The sequence below is a fragment of the Bombus vosnesenskii genome, unplaced genomic scaffold (genome assembly GCF_011952255.1).
Source record: "Bombus vosnesenskii isolate JDL3184/JDL3185 unplaced genomic scaffold, Bvos_JDL3184-5_v1.1 scf7180000013308, whole genome shotgun sequence".
In the NCBI taxonomy this organism is placed as follows: domain Eukaryota; kingdom Metazoa; phylum Arthropoda; class Insecta; order Hymenoptera; family Apidae; genus Bombus; species Bombus vosnesenskii.
In genome coordinates this window covers 984,539-1,002,455 of record NW_022882957.1, presented here as the reverse complement: position 1 = coordinate 1,002,455, position 17,917 = coordinate 984,539, and the positions used below count along the sequence as shown (strand labels likewise).

The 17,917-nt window shown below is 42.7% G+C and overlaps 1 protein-coding gene across 4 annotated transcripts in view; it reads left to right on the top strand.

Moving 5' to 3' along the window:
* Positions 1-17,917, top strand: part of LOC117234763 (tyrosine-protein phosphatase 99A-like) — a 420,704-nt gene that overhangs the window by 387,457 nt on the left and 15,330 nt on the right. For 3 of the 4 annotated variants that reach the window (XM_033496276.1, XM_033496277.1, XM_033496274.1), the window contains exons 5-6: positions 4,525-4,721; positions 4,821-4,935. In XM_033496276.1, the coding sequence (XP_033352167.1) occupies positions 4,525-4,721; positions 4,821-4,935 (312 nt within the window). The remainder of the gene's footprint in view (positions 1-4,524; positions 4,722-4,820; positions 4,936-17,917) is intronic. The other variant, XM_033496275.1, reaches the window with a different exon arrangement.

The following is a 17,917-nucleotide window of genomic DNA, read 5'->3' as shown; positions in this document are numbered from 1 at the left end:
GAATTCGTTGCGTGGTTGTGCTAGCTAATTCCGGTAACATCCTCGAGCGTCCGCGAGCCGGTAATCAGCTTGAGTTATGAACTTTAACACCGACGCCGGAGAGATACGGTGGCGGAGCGTCGCGAGTCACGCTTTTATTTCCCTTCGGAGCTGATAAGGGGTCGTGGAAATTTCTACCACTCGGTCCACTGTCGTCTCACACCCTTTTACCGACATCCACGTCTTCTTCATCGGCATTTTTTTCACTTTTACGTCGCGCTGGGAAGATATAATTCGCGAAGTGACGGCGGTTTTTATTGCGAGAATATCGCGGCAACCGCCGTCTCTATTTAGTTTATAGAATCGCTCGCGACCGTAGCGCTGCTCTTTACGATCGTGCCGGATATTGAATTAGTTTTCTCCTTTCCTATTTTTCCAGTGTACGGGATTCGTTCTATTCGGCGATCGAAGAAAGTTGCATGGATAAAGAGAGTGGGAGGGAGGGAGGAAGAGTCGAGGAAAAAAGAAAGGAACCGATGTTGCGTGCTTTTATCGCGGAGACGTTGGAGCAAACATCATAGCAGCCGTCATAAACGTGGTCCCGGCCCAGGATCATAATAACTTAGCGCAGATTTAGCGACGGTAGAAAACGCGGCTAGCTCACATTTATTACAGGGCTGAATTACCTCGGCAGAGTGGCTGGCCGGAATCGCGTGAAAGACTTATCGCCCTCCACCTATCCGTCATAATACCTGACCCACGACAATGTCTTCAGCTACGCGTTAATAATACTGGTTGTTTCGTTAATTGACTACCGGCACAGGCACCACGGTCGCCGTTCAATAAAAATAAAACGTGGATCGCATAACAAAAGATAGTGGAGAGGTAGTAAACTCGAAAATATACAGTCACGGTATATAAAGTAAATTACCGTTATTAAAAGTGGCTCTTTTCGTATTCGCGATACATTTTTTTCAGAAATTACCTCTCGCGCGTTTACCGTCGCAATCGCAATTGAATTTTATTCGACTTCGAGAGATATTTAACACGCGAGAAGCGTTTAACGATGGAAGACGTCTGCCTCGTTGTTAATATATCTCTGGATCGTTGAAAATGTTAATTGTACGAGGGAAATAATAGAAACTAAGAGAAACTCGTTAAAAAATAACACCGCGAGCGAAAGTTGACGGCTGCGCAATTATTATTATTATAGACGGTGAAACGGAACATTGTCCAGAGACTTATGAATAATTATGCGAAAGGGGAACATGGAAATAAAAACAGATAGTAGCGAGGCTAACCGGAAAAATTACTGGGTCATTTCGTGGGGTTTGCGTGTAAATAGAAAGTAAGACGACCGCGCTTTAGAAGGTTCGTCCGGAATCCAAAGTTAAGTGCTGGAAATTAATCGAGAATTACCGAGCATTTGAACGCGAGGTTCCGCCGTTGAATGCTCCAGTAATTAATTCACCGGCGAAATCGTACTGTAGACTATTCGTCGATTACCTCTATACGCTCGCAATTACCCATGATAAATATATTTTATTTTATCTTCAAATACCGTTTATTTTACTTTCTTATTATTACTAGAGTCGCTTAACGAAACCTCATACCATTATGAAAACGATTAACAATTATTCCTCAATCTCCATCGTGTTTTCGATACGTCTAATTAATCTCCATGATAAATATATTCCATTTTATTCTCATCTATATTTTCCTTTGTTACTTGAATTATTTAATAGAATCTTGTAAAACGACTAACGATTATTTTATCAATCATGCTTCTCATTCGCTCAGTTAATGCCGCTAACAGATATATTTTCATATTATATAAATCACTGAATATAATTTGTAGATCACTGTGAGAACGATTAACAATTATTGCTCATTATCCATCGTATTTTCGATTCAACTAATTCTATAACACATTTTATTTGATCTGTATCCCTCTTGTTTCTTATTATCTGAATCATTTAACGCAATCTTCTACCGCTGTACGAGCAATTAGCAATCAAAGTGCTCAATGTCATCCATCAAATTTCCGACGCGTCCAGTTAATCTGACCCATAATATTCCACAATTTTCCCGACTGACACAAATTTCCCTGAATTCGCGAAACAATAAGCGGGTATCGTGATTCGTCCGTGCAATTTCTCCGTCAACCAGCCGACTAATCGTTGTCACCGGCAATTATTCACCAAAATGTCCGTTCGCAGTTTCGGTGGCGATGCAATAATTACCCGGCGACTTTCGTATACGCGCGTTCACTCGCACGCGGATCCTTCATTTCCCCGGTGGTTATCGTCGTTTCGCAGTGAGAACGCTTTTGCACGAGCATTAACGAGTCGCCGGAAGTTTGCACCGACTTTGTCGAACGATGCGTGACGCGCATTAAACATCTTGAAATTATTTCCACGACAATCTCTTGTTCTCCAAGAAACAGAACGCAACTTCCACAACTTTTCATCCGTGAATATTGGCACGCGATAACGCGCAGTTTCGCGAAAGACGTGGACTCGCGTCGAATGGGACCTTAGATAGGGTTAAGAACCGCGATTTCGTAAGTTAAGGTAAGGGGGTGTAAAACTAGCGACCCACGAGTTAAAAAGTTTTCTTAATCAAGTTATTTAATTTACGTTCTCACACTTTTTGACAGAAGTTATAGAAGTCAGAGTATAAAGGCAGAGGCAGTTGGGGCGGATGTACTTCGTCGCTTCAAATTCTTAGGATAGTTACCGTACCTGCTTCAAAATTTGGAGGAAATTGAGTAATCGTTAAAAGATACGAAAGATCTTGAAGCTTGTTACATTAGACGTACCGATGACCGAGGCGTAAGATTTGCTTCAAATTCTTCAAAATGCATTGTTACAAAACTATGATACGTATAAAATTTCTATGATACGAATCATGATCGTTCTAACCACTTTGGTAGTTGCAGTGTTAATTTCATACTTTCTTCTACAAAGAGATTATACCATAGAAGCGCATGCACAGTTCAAGATAAGGTTTTATTAAAAATAAAAGATGTCTTAAGACTCTGGAGTAGAAGCGTAACTGTTCTTTCGAGAAATGTCTTAAGACTCTCGAGTAGAGGTGTAGCTATTCTTTCAAGAAATTTGCTTGGAAGTTGCGCGTTAGTCGTGTTAGTACGTGGAAGACATCCGTCAAGTCGATTCATCCTTCGAACGCTATTGTACTTCGGTTTACCGCAAGAAACTGTTGGCTAGAATCTACTTGCTTGTTAGGATGTATGTAAGTTGGTATTCGCGTGTGGTATGGTACAGTAAAGTTGCGCCAGTGCCAAGAGGAAAGTAATGAAATAACATGTGCTTATGAAGTATCTCGGGAGTTGGAAGCGTACAAAGTATGACGAGGAGAATTTTAAGGAGGATATATTAAACTCGCAGTGCCGGATATACCGGTGGGAAAAGAGAGAAAAAGAAAATTGGTATGGCATGGAAATTCTATTCCATTTCATTCGAAGCTTCCGTAACGGCATCGATCGATAAATTCTTCGAGACACTTCTGACAAATAGAGGGGACGAGATGAAATAAGTCTGATCGTATCGTATTTCTTCGCCGTAATTACTATTATTTTCCAACGCAGCGATGGTATGTTTCGATCAGTCGGTAAAATTCGATTATGCGAAAAGTATTAAATTACGCGGGGCTCGAATTTTAAACGACTCGAAAGCTATCAATTGTTGAAAATATTACGGTGGAAAGGGTGTGGGGAATGCATGTACCTGGATCAGCAGCATGGGGGAGAACAGAATGGAATAATGGGTAATGCGATTAAACGTGCTTGTTCGAATTTTATTCCGCCACGACGACCAAGGGTGGAAAATAAATACGATCGTTCCGATATTTATTGCGAGTCGATCGTCAAACAATCATTGCAAATATGTTTTTATCAGATAGAAATGAAACTTCGATGGCACTCGTGTTGATCCGCCTATTTCGATGCTTACTGTTCCCCTATTATCCCTAGATAGTACATTCGACACATCGGTTCTTTCTCATCGAGAATGTAATTTATACAATATCAAAACTTCAACCATATCAATCGCTAATCCCTGATATCGAGGCATATATGTATATATATATTTTTTTTTTGGTCTGTAAGTTTAATAATAACAGTATATAGATAAATATGTTGAATTGTTGTAAAGCGCTTAAATGTGTAAATTGTAATGAGATCATCGTGGCATTTATAATGTATGCCAATTATTTATCGGAATTCGATAGGAAATTCGAAACAGAATAGCGTATAATCCTTTTCATCCTTTGTTTCTTTTTTTTTTTTTTGTTTTTTTTTTCTATTTTTTAAGAAACAATTTTTGCTAATTCGGGAAACTGGCATATTTACAAAAATATGTATTAAATGAAAATCGTCGAGCGGTTGTAAACATTGTACCATGGGAGATGATAGTTTTTATGTTATCCGTAAAATACCGATACAATTTCGAGAGCATCCCGACAATATGTTAAAGTAAAAACGTGTTAACGCGTCTCTGTTTTATTCGTCTTTTTTTATTTCAGTGCCGACGGGAAAGCCTATAATTACCAGTGCTCACAACACGTCTGCCACGTCCATTTATTTAGCGTGGAAGGCGCCCAGTCCTGATACCATTCATGGAGAATTCCTTGGTTATCGAATCGGGTATAAACCTCGAGACAAACCTTACATGGAAGAAAAAGAAGTGTATATCCGTAATCCAGCCATAGACGTAAGTTACGTAAGAAATCGTTCGAATCTCCTTTATTATATTTGTCATACTTAACATTACGTCGTCATTCCTCGTTTAATAAATTTCATATGTTTTGTTTCATTGTAGAATCACACAATCCGCAATCTTCAAACGTACACTCAATATCTGGTGTCGTTGCAAGTATTCAACCCAGAAGGGCATGGCCCTGCGACCACTATCTCCGTAATGACTGACGAAGGAGGTAAGATTAGTAATTTGTTTATTATTACGTAGTCATTAAATATCTGATAAAAGGACAAGAGATTTAACTACACAGATGTCTCCGACATCCGTTTATAATTTGGCGCTTTAAACCTGAACGTGTCGATAAAACAGAATATTCGCTGGTTTCTTTGTATCTTCGGTCGATAAATGCAATTTCGAAGATATCTACTTTAGCTAAATTTGAAAAGGAAGATTCCTGTAATAACGTTCTCTTACCAGCGATCACATAAAATTTAAAGGGATCTAAAATACCCGATGTTGGAAAGGTGGTACAGTGAATTCTCAAGGTTTCAAACATTAATGGAGTAGGAGAAAATGAAATTAAATAAAATGTAGAACGTTTCTAATCAGAATTAAATGAGAATGTCGCTGAATTTGATTGGCCTTTCACTAGATGCTATCAAGTTTTTGCTTTACAGCCGGGTGTTAAGAATTTGATAAACCCTCGTTCGTGGTTTATAGACCTCGTATCAAAATCGTAACTTTTTTATCTTTACCGCGTAAAAAAGATACACTTCGTAAAGTAATAAAAGCGTGTCCCATCACGCATCATTTTATGACATTCTATAGCCATTCGGTTGACGATAGAATAATTTAATTATGCACTCTAAACCAGTGCCTTTCTTTGAGCCGTCTCTATCTGTCGAGCGCAATGATTATGCGGGAGGCAGATAACACTTGCTAACGTAACATTCAGAAGATAGCGTACAATCTTTCAGTAACTGACGCAGTTAATATTATTTGAATTCACCATATATCAGTCGCTTTTTCCCAGAGCGTATGCATGAATTCCACGTTTCGTAAAGTTTATGCAAATCGTGGTTATTTCGGAGACGATCGTATCTTTATACGCCTTTCTTGATGGTCCATTCGTTTCTAACTACGTCCCTGATTTCCTTACGGTCTTCAGTTTTGTCCCTCTTTCTCGTGGCTGTCACACGTCGCATTTGCTCTCGCTGAATTTTAGGTCTTGGAACCTGGAACACTTTACTATGTAGCGGTCTTCCTGTGTACAATCGCCACTAGAGGAATCACGGCAGAATACCATTTGCAGAAGTTATTCCCTCCATTCCTCCCAGCTGTCCAATACCTACAATACGATCTTTGACCTGACTCCATTATCCCTGCCTAAAATACGATCTGCTAGGTAGTGTTACTGATGAATTCACCAACAAGTAGATATGTTTCCTTTGCTCCGTTCCGTTCTCCTATTTCTCTATTATTCCTTCTAAATTCTCTCTCGCACACCTTTCGTATTATAATGCTTAACGCACACAAATTCAACATAAAGAAATCTATAATGTTATTGAAACAGACGAAAACATTTGGTTCTCCAATTGGAGATATCTCATACAGTTTCAACTACTATCGCAGCCGCTCAGATACGTAATTACTCAACGGATTATTCATTATCAGGATCCCGATTACTTGGAACTTGGTTTTGTTCTTTGCGATTTCCTTTGGCATACGTAGCCGACATTGAAAGAATACATCGAATGATTTTAAATGACCATTCTACATTGTCTCTAATTGAATGTTGCAGCGAGATCAGTTATTTATTAAAGGAAAGTATCTTGAAGGAAGGCGACATCTGCCCCAAAATCGATGCGACGATCGTAGCGCCGATGGTACTCTAATGATATCATCGTGCATCGTCGCCACAGATTCTTATCGACTGGTGAAAGACGCCATCGTCGCATCACGACCGAATACTCGGCACTCGGATCACGTTTTTGACAATGACAGTTACAGGCCACGTGGTACGAAGATCGAACTTTACGTCCCTGAAAGCCCACTCGCCAGCAGGTTTACAGCTGCTCTTCACCGCGTCCATAAGTAACCATCGTTCTGTGCCGTCGACGGTGCTTTGCTCTCTCTCTCTGTCAAGAGAGGGTACGGTCGAGATTTTCATGGTCGTCGGCACGGTTTTCAGTGATCTGTCGTTGCCGTTTCGTGATTCGTACGGGCCTAATCCCCGTCTTCGCCGTTGCTTCACGTTCGCCGATCGGTTTGTACGAATTTTCGCTTCTCTGAAAATCCATACACGTTGGTACAGGGCAGGGACCGTGATAAGAGAGGCAGTGCGCGGAGAATCGGCGGAGCAACGAGGATCGAAGAGACAGCGATGAGAAACAAGAACGGATAGCCCGTAAGCGAGAGAAAGAAAGTCTGTAATAACGTGGTGGGGAGCACAGGCAAAAAAATAAAGAGAAAGAGGGGAAGAGTTAGGGGTTGCGGGAGAAGAAAAGAGATGGTCGGAAACGTCGGTGGATAAACAGAGAGGGAAACGAACAAAGAAGAAGGAAGATAGAACGAGGGAAGAGGAAGAAAGAGATAGGCAAACCAAAGGGAGGGATTGCCACGCCGTTTCGGTCGTCGCCATTGGCGCGCCCCTTCGTTTCACGATCGATTTTCCACGATTTTTCACTCCAATATGCGCTACTTCCTCGAGAAGAGTATCGGAGTACGTGGTGAACGTGACACGTCAAAGTCGCCTCTTGTCTCGGCGTGAAGAAGACGCGATAAGCGGGAACAGCCGAAGGAAACGCGTTACAAACACGCTATATACACGTTCATATATATATAAAACACTAATACTTGGTGCCTCCTTCTCGCATATGGCTGTGTAACGTGTTCTCCACATTCCCCTCTCTCGTTCGTTTTCCTTCCCTCTTGCCTCCTTTCTTTCTCTCACGCACATTTCCTGGCGCACGTGTATGCCGGCTTGTTAGAAACACTGTGCGCCTGTAGAGTGCGCGCGCGCGTGCTTCTCGTGCATTCTCCGTCTCGCTCCATCCCCTTTGTACGTACACGTTTCAGCGTAGCGCGTCGTCAGTGCTCGTCGCCTGTATTTGTGAACGTGAGTTTCTCTCCCTCTTTCTGTACCTGTCTGTCTGTTTTCTTCCTGACTGGAAGCAAGTCGGAGAAGCGAGTGTAGAGAGCTGGAGTCACGGTTTACCGTACGCGCGAGAACGTTGTACGTTGGTGATCGCGGAGGCAAGTAGTGTGTGTGGCAACGTTCGTGTTCCTCGCTTGAGAGCAGTGCGTTTTGTCACTCTCGCAGCATCGCAACGGTGCTCCATTGCTAGTCCCGAGATGTCGATGGGACGTTATCTTGATTAGGCTCTCTCGCAGTTAGATCTGTCATATCGTGAAGTTACTCGTGGAGATTCTTCGTGCGGTACAGTTTGAAATGGCGTTTGATTCACCGCGCGAACGACGCCTCTTCAGTGCCAGTGACGCCTAGTGTGAGAAAGTTTTCAGTGATTTGCGCACACCACGTCGTATAGTACCGGCCGTATCTTTTTTTTTTTTTTTTTGTTTTTTTTTTGGTTAAGTTAGATCGAGGATACTCGAAACGCAGAGAATCGTATGGTAATGATCGGCCTAGTAAGTGATCCGGGTTGAGAGTTCGACATGGGCGGAATCGTGGCTCGAGGTTGAAGGGTCGATATAGCGTGAAGGGTTCTTCGCACAGTGCCAAAATGACGCTGGATCGGTTGCATTCAATTGACCGTGCGAATACTTCCTATAAGGATTTCGATACTCATCGAATATTCCCATCGGCGTAATTCTATCGGATCGACGTTACCTTTCATACAGCGTCGTGACAATTCGTAATGCGATCCATGTTGTTTTCGTAAAGTACATTGACAGCGCATCTTATAGAAATATTACTATTGTTGCTACAGAAATATTATTGTCCGACGTACATGCACTTATAATATGCGCTCCAATTTTTGTTTTCGTTAGACATTGACTTATCGCGGTTATATGAATAAGAAATAACTGTCGGTCTACGTAGCGTTACACGAAATACATGTCAATGTCATCCGCTTTGATAATTTATTCTATCTGTGTATCCGCGAATATAGCATATCGCTACGTAGTCCACTTTAATCGACCTTCGCCAGTGTGTAATTGAGTGTAACCTCGTCGACGGTTTTCTCTCGGGGAATGTTGGAACAAGGGTCGTCGGTGCAGTGTCAGGTATGACGAGTACCATCGACGACAAAAGGCAACACCCTTCGCCCTCGAATCCGTCTGGCTGAAAAGCGACGTCTCGTACCAAACGAATCGATTCGTCTTCTGGTGGTCGATCGGTGCGATCCCACGCGACACGCGGTACGGCCAACCTATGCAAATAGCACATACATCGTTGTATAATATCAGTCGGTTTGTGGTGGCCCGAGTTTCTACGTTTTCCGGCGACTTATCGCGGAATTGGATATTTCTTGTCGCAGAGGATATTGGAATCGGAAATAACAGGCGTCTCTCTCTCTCTCTCCCTCCCCTCCCTCAACCCTCGTTGGTCTAACGTCTTTCTTGCGAAACGGAAGTAGATAGGAAATCGCTGATAGTTTACCGATCGTCGCGCACGAAATATCTACGATGTTCTTTCAAGTCGGTTGTACACGAAGTGTGTCAGAATGTATAGAAGTTGCTTAGGTGAATAGGCACCAAAGTAATTGACAATGTTGTTAATGAATATACACGTTATTACACTTTCAAACCACCGTTATAAATCACGTGCAATTTGCATAGAGGAGTGTGATAGTCATTTTAAGTAGGTATACCAAAAATGGCAGAATATATCGCACCATATAATGCCATGTAATTTAACCACATTTCTTTTTATTATCTGAATGCCTCGAGTTTACCCTTGAACCGGTGCCCACACATTATGATACACCCTATGTAAGTACACTCGTCGAGGCTTCGTAGGCCAATGAGTCATCCTTTATTGCGGAACATGAATTTTCAACCGAGATCAGCGGAAATGTTTTTCCGCGTTTATATCCTCGTTGTCCGAGCACGCCGGAGCTGGTCTCGATTTTCTTTCCGTCTAGCTTTCCGCACAACTGGGATAGACGTAGGACGTGAAGTTTCTCCGTGACGTATAAATGTCAAGGCTCGTGGTGCTTGTGCACGCGTGCAGCGCCGCTGCGGCCGGTTCTCGGTTAACTTGCGGTTAATATCGCAATCGTTGAGTCATAATTGCGAGTCGTCCATTTGCTCGTGCTTCGTCTCCTAAATCGAACGTGAACAATTCCTCTTTGTTTCAAGAGCTTGCCATTATTCTCAACACCAGGGAAATTTTCTTACTATCGGTCTCCTTTGAATCGCACGATCTTTGCGCACGGAACTACTCCGAGATCTTTCCTGCACGTTATACTGCCGTCGCTGCACAAAATGGAATCGCGTCGATGGATAAAAAGATAGAAACACGCGTAATTCTTGGAGAGATCGTTACACGCGTATAGCTTTCGACAACTGTTTTTGTTAAAAGCGTGAGACACGCGTTGCTGGATCCTCGACACGCCGCCGAGGCGTTTGGCCGCGTGTCCCCTCGATCTTGACGTACTAAAAATATAAGGGGAGGCCGTTTTAAAACGTTCCAGAGGGGCCGTGTAATTATTGCTGCGCGACCGGCGAATAGCGAAGTTGATGCGCTCGTTGCTGCCGCCGGCGTCTCCGCTGTTGCTACCGGCGCTGTCGCTGCCTCTCGGTGTGCAGCTCGACGAGAAACAATCGAGGTCATAATTCCGACTAATTGAGCCACTCGACCACGCAATTAGGACAACGCGCGAGTTGGGAAGCGGCGATGATCGAATTTATTTTTTTCCACCGGAGCCCCCTTTTTATCTCGCAATTCCCACGTGTGTTTCTCGCGCTCGTGAAACAAAGCGTGAAAAAGAAAGAAAGAGTAAGAGAACAAGTCCGATGGGAGAGAAACCAAATTAGGATAACAAGTTCGATCTCGAGCCACGTTAATATTCCGGTCACGTTGCACGGACGTGTACGCGACGCGCGGAGGTATATCGGGTCGCCAGGATGCAGCACGAACGAAATCATCGCTTCGTTAGCTTCGATCCTTGCTGTCCGATACGCCTCGACAATTTCCTATTCCTTCAGGCGACCGAGGGACGCGCCAATCAATCGATCCGTTCGATCGTTCTCCTCTTGCACCTTGTGTACGCCCTCGCGCCCGTTACGGGGTAAAATCGTATTTGGAAAATATGATCGTTCACCAGTGAGCACCCTCCTACGTTCGAACGATTCGAACGATCAAACGATCCGGATCGAACTGGTTCGATCGTGATCGTGAACTCGGACAATCGTGGGGTGCGATGAGACGACGTAAACTGTGTTTCAACCCCGTGGACCACGGGCCCACGTTTTAAACGTAGTGCTGCAAACACAGCCGAAAAACAGCGATGAACTTTCGCGGAGACACGATTCGTACGGGGGACCGTCTTGTCGCGTATTGTTCCCGTGGTTGGTGTGCGTATCTGCGCGGTGTGCCGTCCCAAGGGTGAGACAAGCGCGATGAGAACGCCGGTAAGAGTAACGAGGATGGACGAATTCGTGAAATAGCCCGGTGGAGAGCGAACGAGCCACGCCGTGTACCGTGCCGTGCCGTGCCGCACACCACGCCACGCCACGCCGCGCTTCACAGCTGCAGCTGCAAAACGAAAATGTCGTGGGCCAGGATAGTCAGTGCCGCTCAACTTGCGGCCGCAGTGGCTATCATCCTCCGGATATTGTTCGCATCCGCGGATCCGATCGCATACACGGACGATCAAACATACGAGCAGACCACCTACACGGCCCCAGTCTCCTCCACCGAGAATGACAGCGACGTTTATCGAGGTAAATGTAATCACAAGATTGACCACCATGATGTTTTTGAGTAGGTGGCGGTTGTGGTCGAAAGATGAGCAAAAAATTTGACTTTCCTTCTTTTTTACGTTTCTTTTTCTCTTCGATGATATTCCGATGATATTCCAAGGAGATGGATAGAAAAGAGAGGATAAGCATTTACATTTCAGTATAAAAATAGAAGAATTAATTACGCGAAGTTGAGCGTGTTTGTGCCAAGCAGATTGTCGTCGAGTTGGAAGTATCGGAAAAAGAAGCAAAAGACATTGGGAATTTATTCAATTAATCACCGGCGTAGCTGATCCTGAAGCGATTCATTGCCGATGATAAATAAACTGCGACAAAGCTATATCATCATAAATACAATCTTCGTACAGGATGCTTCATTATGGGTAGTCTTTCGATGAACAATTTTCCATTCGCCATATGTCGTGACCTCCGACATATTCTGAAATAGTCTGAAACATATGGATACGATTAATGGCATACAATTTGTCGATGATATCCTGCAGTATTATGAATAAAAAAAAAAAAACATTGCTTACTAACGTAACATGCGTCAGGAAGAAATCTCCCGTAAGACGTACTTTCCTCCATCCTTTTTCAATTTTTCAAAATGGAAAAACTCGCGATCTATACAAAATTAAATGTTCAACAGGTACCTAGCGTTTATCTCACGATATATGTTCTACGATATCGCGAAAGAAATACTGCTTTACAAACATAACACGTAGCAAAGAAAAATTATCCGTAAATCGTTTCTTGCTTCCTTGTTCTTATTAATTTTCGAATTAAAAAATCTCGCCATTAAATTCTCAAGAAATACTCCGCAGGATCGCAGGTCGATAATCGACACGCAGCGTTCGCTGCGAAAAAGATTTTCCCGTCGCGTGCACTGGAGTGACGTTCGCGCGCCACTTGTTTCCTTTTCCATCTCGATTCCGGGGAACAAGGTGCAGCTCGCGTGTATTACATTTCTCTCGTGGAATCCACTTCAGCTTGTCTAACTAGCGCAGCGTAGCGTAGGAACGCGTTGTCTCCCTCTTGATCCCGTCTCCTTCTTCCCTATCTGGCTTGGTCTGTTTCTTCTGAAACGCACCTTGCCGTCGCGCGACGTTACGTAAGCGGTTTAGCGCGGATTTGCGGGCACGTACGTTGTCATAAAGGCATGAAAACAGCGCGTTGCGTTTCCTCTGGCGTGCGATCAGGTTCCGAAGCGTAGCCACGAAACTAGTTCTGGCCGCGGGAAGGAAACACAGCCGCCAAGAAATGGTCGTCACTCGATCCTGTGCACACACTCCGCCAGGAAGCGAGTAGCATTTCCGTCCGACGAATAGTCGACCAGACCTCTGCGCCTTCCTTTTCGACACGACTTTTTTTCGCGCTGTAGTTTCGGTCCAGTTTCGCAACCGCCATTCACGGATCGTCATTCGCGAGGACGCGTGATCCGCCTGTAAAATACAGATTTCTTCTCTCTGCATCGTTGCAACAACCACGCTCCGGTTGACCTCATAGCATCGAACAGGTATAGAAATATGGAAATTCGGCCCTGTCGAGCGTAGATATTCTACTTCTTTTTTTTTTTTTTTTTTTTCTCTCGTTTTCAGTTCGTTTTTGGAAGTCGGAGCACGTTAAAAACACACGAGGCATTCAGTCGGTCTATTTTTACGCGAGAGGCAAGAGGACTTCAAGGCCGTACACTCTAATTTACATGGTCGAAAATGTTTAGACGTGTTTGCGCGCATTTGCTAATGCCCATCGCGGAGGACGCGTATCTCGAATTAATGGCATCTTAATGGCCTTTCGCCCTCCGAGACTCACCTTGCTCCGACACGGTCGAGGGACGTCGTAATGTTCGATGCTTTGTAGTCGATGGCGTGAGCTGAAATATGTAACACTTTTGGAGTTGCTGCTTTGGAATAAAAGAAACCGTGATGCAATTCTGTTCGACGGTGCATTTTGCTTTGAGTGAATCATGGTCATAAACTGTTTACTACGCAAGGTTATTTAAAGTGGTACAAGTCTATACTTTTATCAATCATTAATATAAGGAACGGTTGAACAGTACATCGAATAAATGGATCGCATCTTCGGAATAAGAGAAATCGCGATGTAATACTGTATTATTAAAATAAAGTACACTTTATGTCAGACGAATTATAAACTGTGTCTAAAAATGTTTAAAGAGCTAGAAATCTTATACTTCACTCGTTGATCGTTAATCTAAGTAAAAACTTGACATTGCCATCGAATAAATGAATCGTTTCTTTGGAATAAAAGAACACGTGATGCAATTCTATTCTTATTCTATGTGTCGAATGAATCACAGACTTAAACAGTCTATTGCACAAAGTTATTTAAATTGCTACAAATTTATATTTTTGTTTATCGTTAATATAGGGAAGAGCTTAATATTGCATCGAATAAACGCCAATTTGTTGACATCGAACAACGCAAGCTTTCGATGTAATTACGCGGAGTTACATAACGAAAAATCCGGTACTTTCGTTGTGCTCAATCATTCGAAAAATAACTAGACGCTGCATCGAATAAATATTAATTTACAAAAATCATAAAATATCAAGCACGGAACTCGGATTTTCATATTTTACGGCAGTTGAATGTCAGACTAGCTTAAATTCCCAGTATATTTCGAGAGGAATGTTCAGCTTTGAGGAGTGCCGTGAGTCACTCGGCGTGAAACGCGTTAAGACGGCAAGCGATTTTACCGTGGCACTGGTCCGAGGACGAAATCGCAACGGTGCAGGCTTGAGTAAAGCAGCCGATCGAAAAGGTAACGTTGCATACGTTTCAAGTTCATAAACTTGCCGCCTAGGGAACGAGAAAGCAGGTAACGCGAAACAGGTAGTCGACGATCGTTGCTTTTCTTATCAACCGTTCCTTTCACTGGAGCACCGTTACTCATTGCTAACCGATCCTAATACAGCTACTTTCGCCTGTGTCTCTCTTACACGCAGCACGAAACCACTCAGATATATCTGCGTCGATTCTTTCGGCAATGGGGAAGTGGATACATCTCTCATTTCAAGTTATTCTTGCAAATTATAGAAAATTATGAAAATGATGAAAAATGAGAAGATTTGTTAAGCCGAAGAAGCTGTGAAATCTTCTGATTTACAGTTATAGCGTGGTTATTATGAATTTGTGGATTTGTTGCTTATGGACGTTTATGGATGTTCATGGATGTTTATAGATTTATGGAAAATATAAACGCATAGAATGCGCATAATATGCAAAAAAATATAAAATATTCAAAGCATAGTATTGTATTATATATTGTTATATGCTGTATTACGCATTCAAGTATGTATTAGCATTCTTTGGAATATTTACTATGAAGGAAACGGAAACGGTAACAGTGGTGCGCAAAAGTTTCCGGCCAGATATATTTTTACTTTATATTCTAACAGCCATGGTTTTTAAAGAATTTTAACTAATATTATATGAGTATATAACATTGTTAATTATTTTACTGATCATATCCTTATACCTAATATTAATTAAAGTTCCTTTAGGTATTGTTCTTGGAATATAAAATCAACTTGCTCACAGATGTACCTACTTAGGTCCTATCTTTTTTCAGTCCGAAAAATATGAATTTGCATAAACATTCGCCATTAAAATACAACATACGCTTTCATACCAATCTCGATTCTATTTTTCCCTTTGTCGCGTCATTTTCTCTCCCCAAAGATCACTCGAAGTGAATCGTTCATCGAATTGTTATCAAAGAAACACCCAGCAAACGCGCCTGTTATATAAGAATTTTCTCGCTGTACATTTCCTGACAGTAATTCAACCGGTCAGCTGCATTCGACCACGAAAGAAAGTTGCTCCTAAACTCTACCTACGTAAGAAAACAGGATCAAGAAAATGTATGAAGTCATCCGTAACTTTAACTCCTAATTTAAGACTTTACACTTCAACGTTTTCCCCCAGGTGCGGTAAAACAGAAGTTTCTAGACAGCAAGGAAACGCCGGAGAAAACGTTTTCCCGTGATCGCGTGCAACGTGGAAAAATGATGGGCCAAGAGACGCGAGTTCTCGGCGCGCGTGGATCCAAGCGGTCGATTCTCACCTTTCTCCTCGCGAGTTTTCTTCGGCCTGCAGAAGCGCGAACCGCGCGCTCGACCTTGTCTATTCGCCATACACGATCACGTTCATTTTTCAGAAGTCGCGTATCGTGATACAACACTATTCGGTTGCGAATTCTAAAGGTCTTCGCAGCCGATTGTCGAGCACGTCGTCGTCCTTCCCTCTTCGCGTGAACGAGACGTGAATACGGATTACAAGGGAGTCCGTTCTCTTACTCGAGCTTGGTTTTTCAACGACGAAGAAAAGCCCCGCTCGAGGGTGGAGATTCACGTAAAACGAGACGCGTCGCGAAACGCTTTTGCGACGAAACGTCGCGGAAGAATTATCGACTGCGTGGAAATGCGCGAATTTGCCGAGGGGTGAGTGTGAAATGCAACGGCTCGGCTGAATATGCTTTCGACATTCTTTGAAACTATGGACGATCGTGTTGGGAAAGTGAAAATTACACGTTCGTGGCTGAAACTTCAGCTTCCTTGTTAGGTTATTAGGTGAAACTGAAGTCTATCTCGTTGTCCTTAAGTAAACGTCCATCAACGGAGTTTACTTAACAGAGCACATCAATACTTCTGTCCAGTATATAGCTTTTCTCTGTTGACAACGATTCATTTTCATGTCCAGTAGGGCATTTAAGGCACGAGTTTAGTGCCGTTTTCAGATTGATACGATTTTCCGATACGATTTCTCAACAGTATCTCGTTATTTCGTTAAAGACTCAGTAGCGAAACAAAGTGCGAAAGTGTCGTATATGTAACATTATTAACCCCACTGTTCTTTTCGCTTCTTCGTCTTCGTTTTCTTCTTCTTCTTCTGGAATATTTTAGTCAAAAAATGCGTAGAATACTAAACGTAGTAAAATTATATCGAGTATTAAAGCCAAATATTTAATAATCCATATAGACCTGAGAAGAACTGTACGATTAAAAAACGTAAACTATGCTATTGTTTCGTCGAAGTACAATATAATACAAAGTGTATTAAAATAATAAATACATTATCAAAACCCACTGCACGAATGGAAGGCACGAAGAAAATCTGTAATTTGAACAAGAATAGCTAAAGTACGAGTACCTGAATTTCCTCAAACTTCATAAAATTGTATAGATCTAAGCGATAAATTTTAACAAAAGCAAATGTTCTGCAAATTCTTGCGACTCTTCTCCACGATCGTAACACGAATTTAATAGAATTGGTCAACGTGAATTGGCTAAGAAGAAATTACAGATGTAATGTTACGTTATCGCGTCGTTTGTCTTTAATGGGTTAAAGAAACTTTCTTGCAACATTTTCGCGCGGATAATCCTCTTACTCTTGGGTGTTGCGATATTGGTGGCTTCAATCATCCGTTGAAATCGCGACACCGCACCGTGCCGCTCGAATACACGGATGGCGCCTAACGTTCACGCGTCTAACCGTTGATGCGTAGAATTATTGCGCTTCAGAGAATCACTGGAGAGTGTAGGTGTCATTATCGAATTCCGTTCGGTGCCCGCAGGATATCGGTTTCTCCCGAGTATCGTTTGAAATTGGATGTACAATCGAATGGCTTTGCATTGAAGAAACATATCAATGAACAAATACTTTTATTCTCATGTTTATTTCATCTACGATATCTGCGATTGCAATTCCTTTTGTATGGCGATGGAAATTCGTGTGCAACCTTTCGCCCTGTCCACCCCCTTGTTAAAACTTGGCGAAATTCAATCGCCAAGCCATACAAGCGATGGATCGTTTCATATGTACATATACCGTTTCGTCTCCCTCGATACGAGTACCAGATGTTTCGACGAGATAGGGGATCGAAAACATGAAAGCGACGCGATAAAATTTGATCCAGTTGGATTGTTTCAACGCTACTAGCTATTCCAGGTGTTTTCGAGAAATAGTAAAGAAGAAGAGAAAGAAGAAGAAAGCAAAGAAGGTAGCTCCGATCTTAGGTAACAGCTGCGGTCGTTCTGTACGAAAAGTGAATAGTGTCTATAGAGTTACTCGTCGCGGCGCGAGGGGTCTGAGAAGACACTCGAGGCGAAATTAATTATTCAGACTTTGGCCGTCGCAAGCTTGCTCTCGTCTTTGTACGCTGAAAATTGGAAAGCCACCTCGGAAGATGATGAGCTGCCTGACGATAAGGAAGGAAAAACTGACACGCCGACGAGTGCATCGACCGAAAAATAGTTTACGGA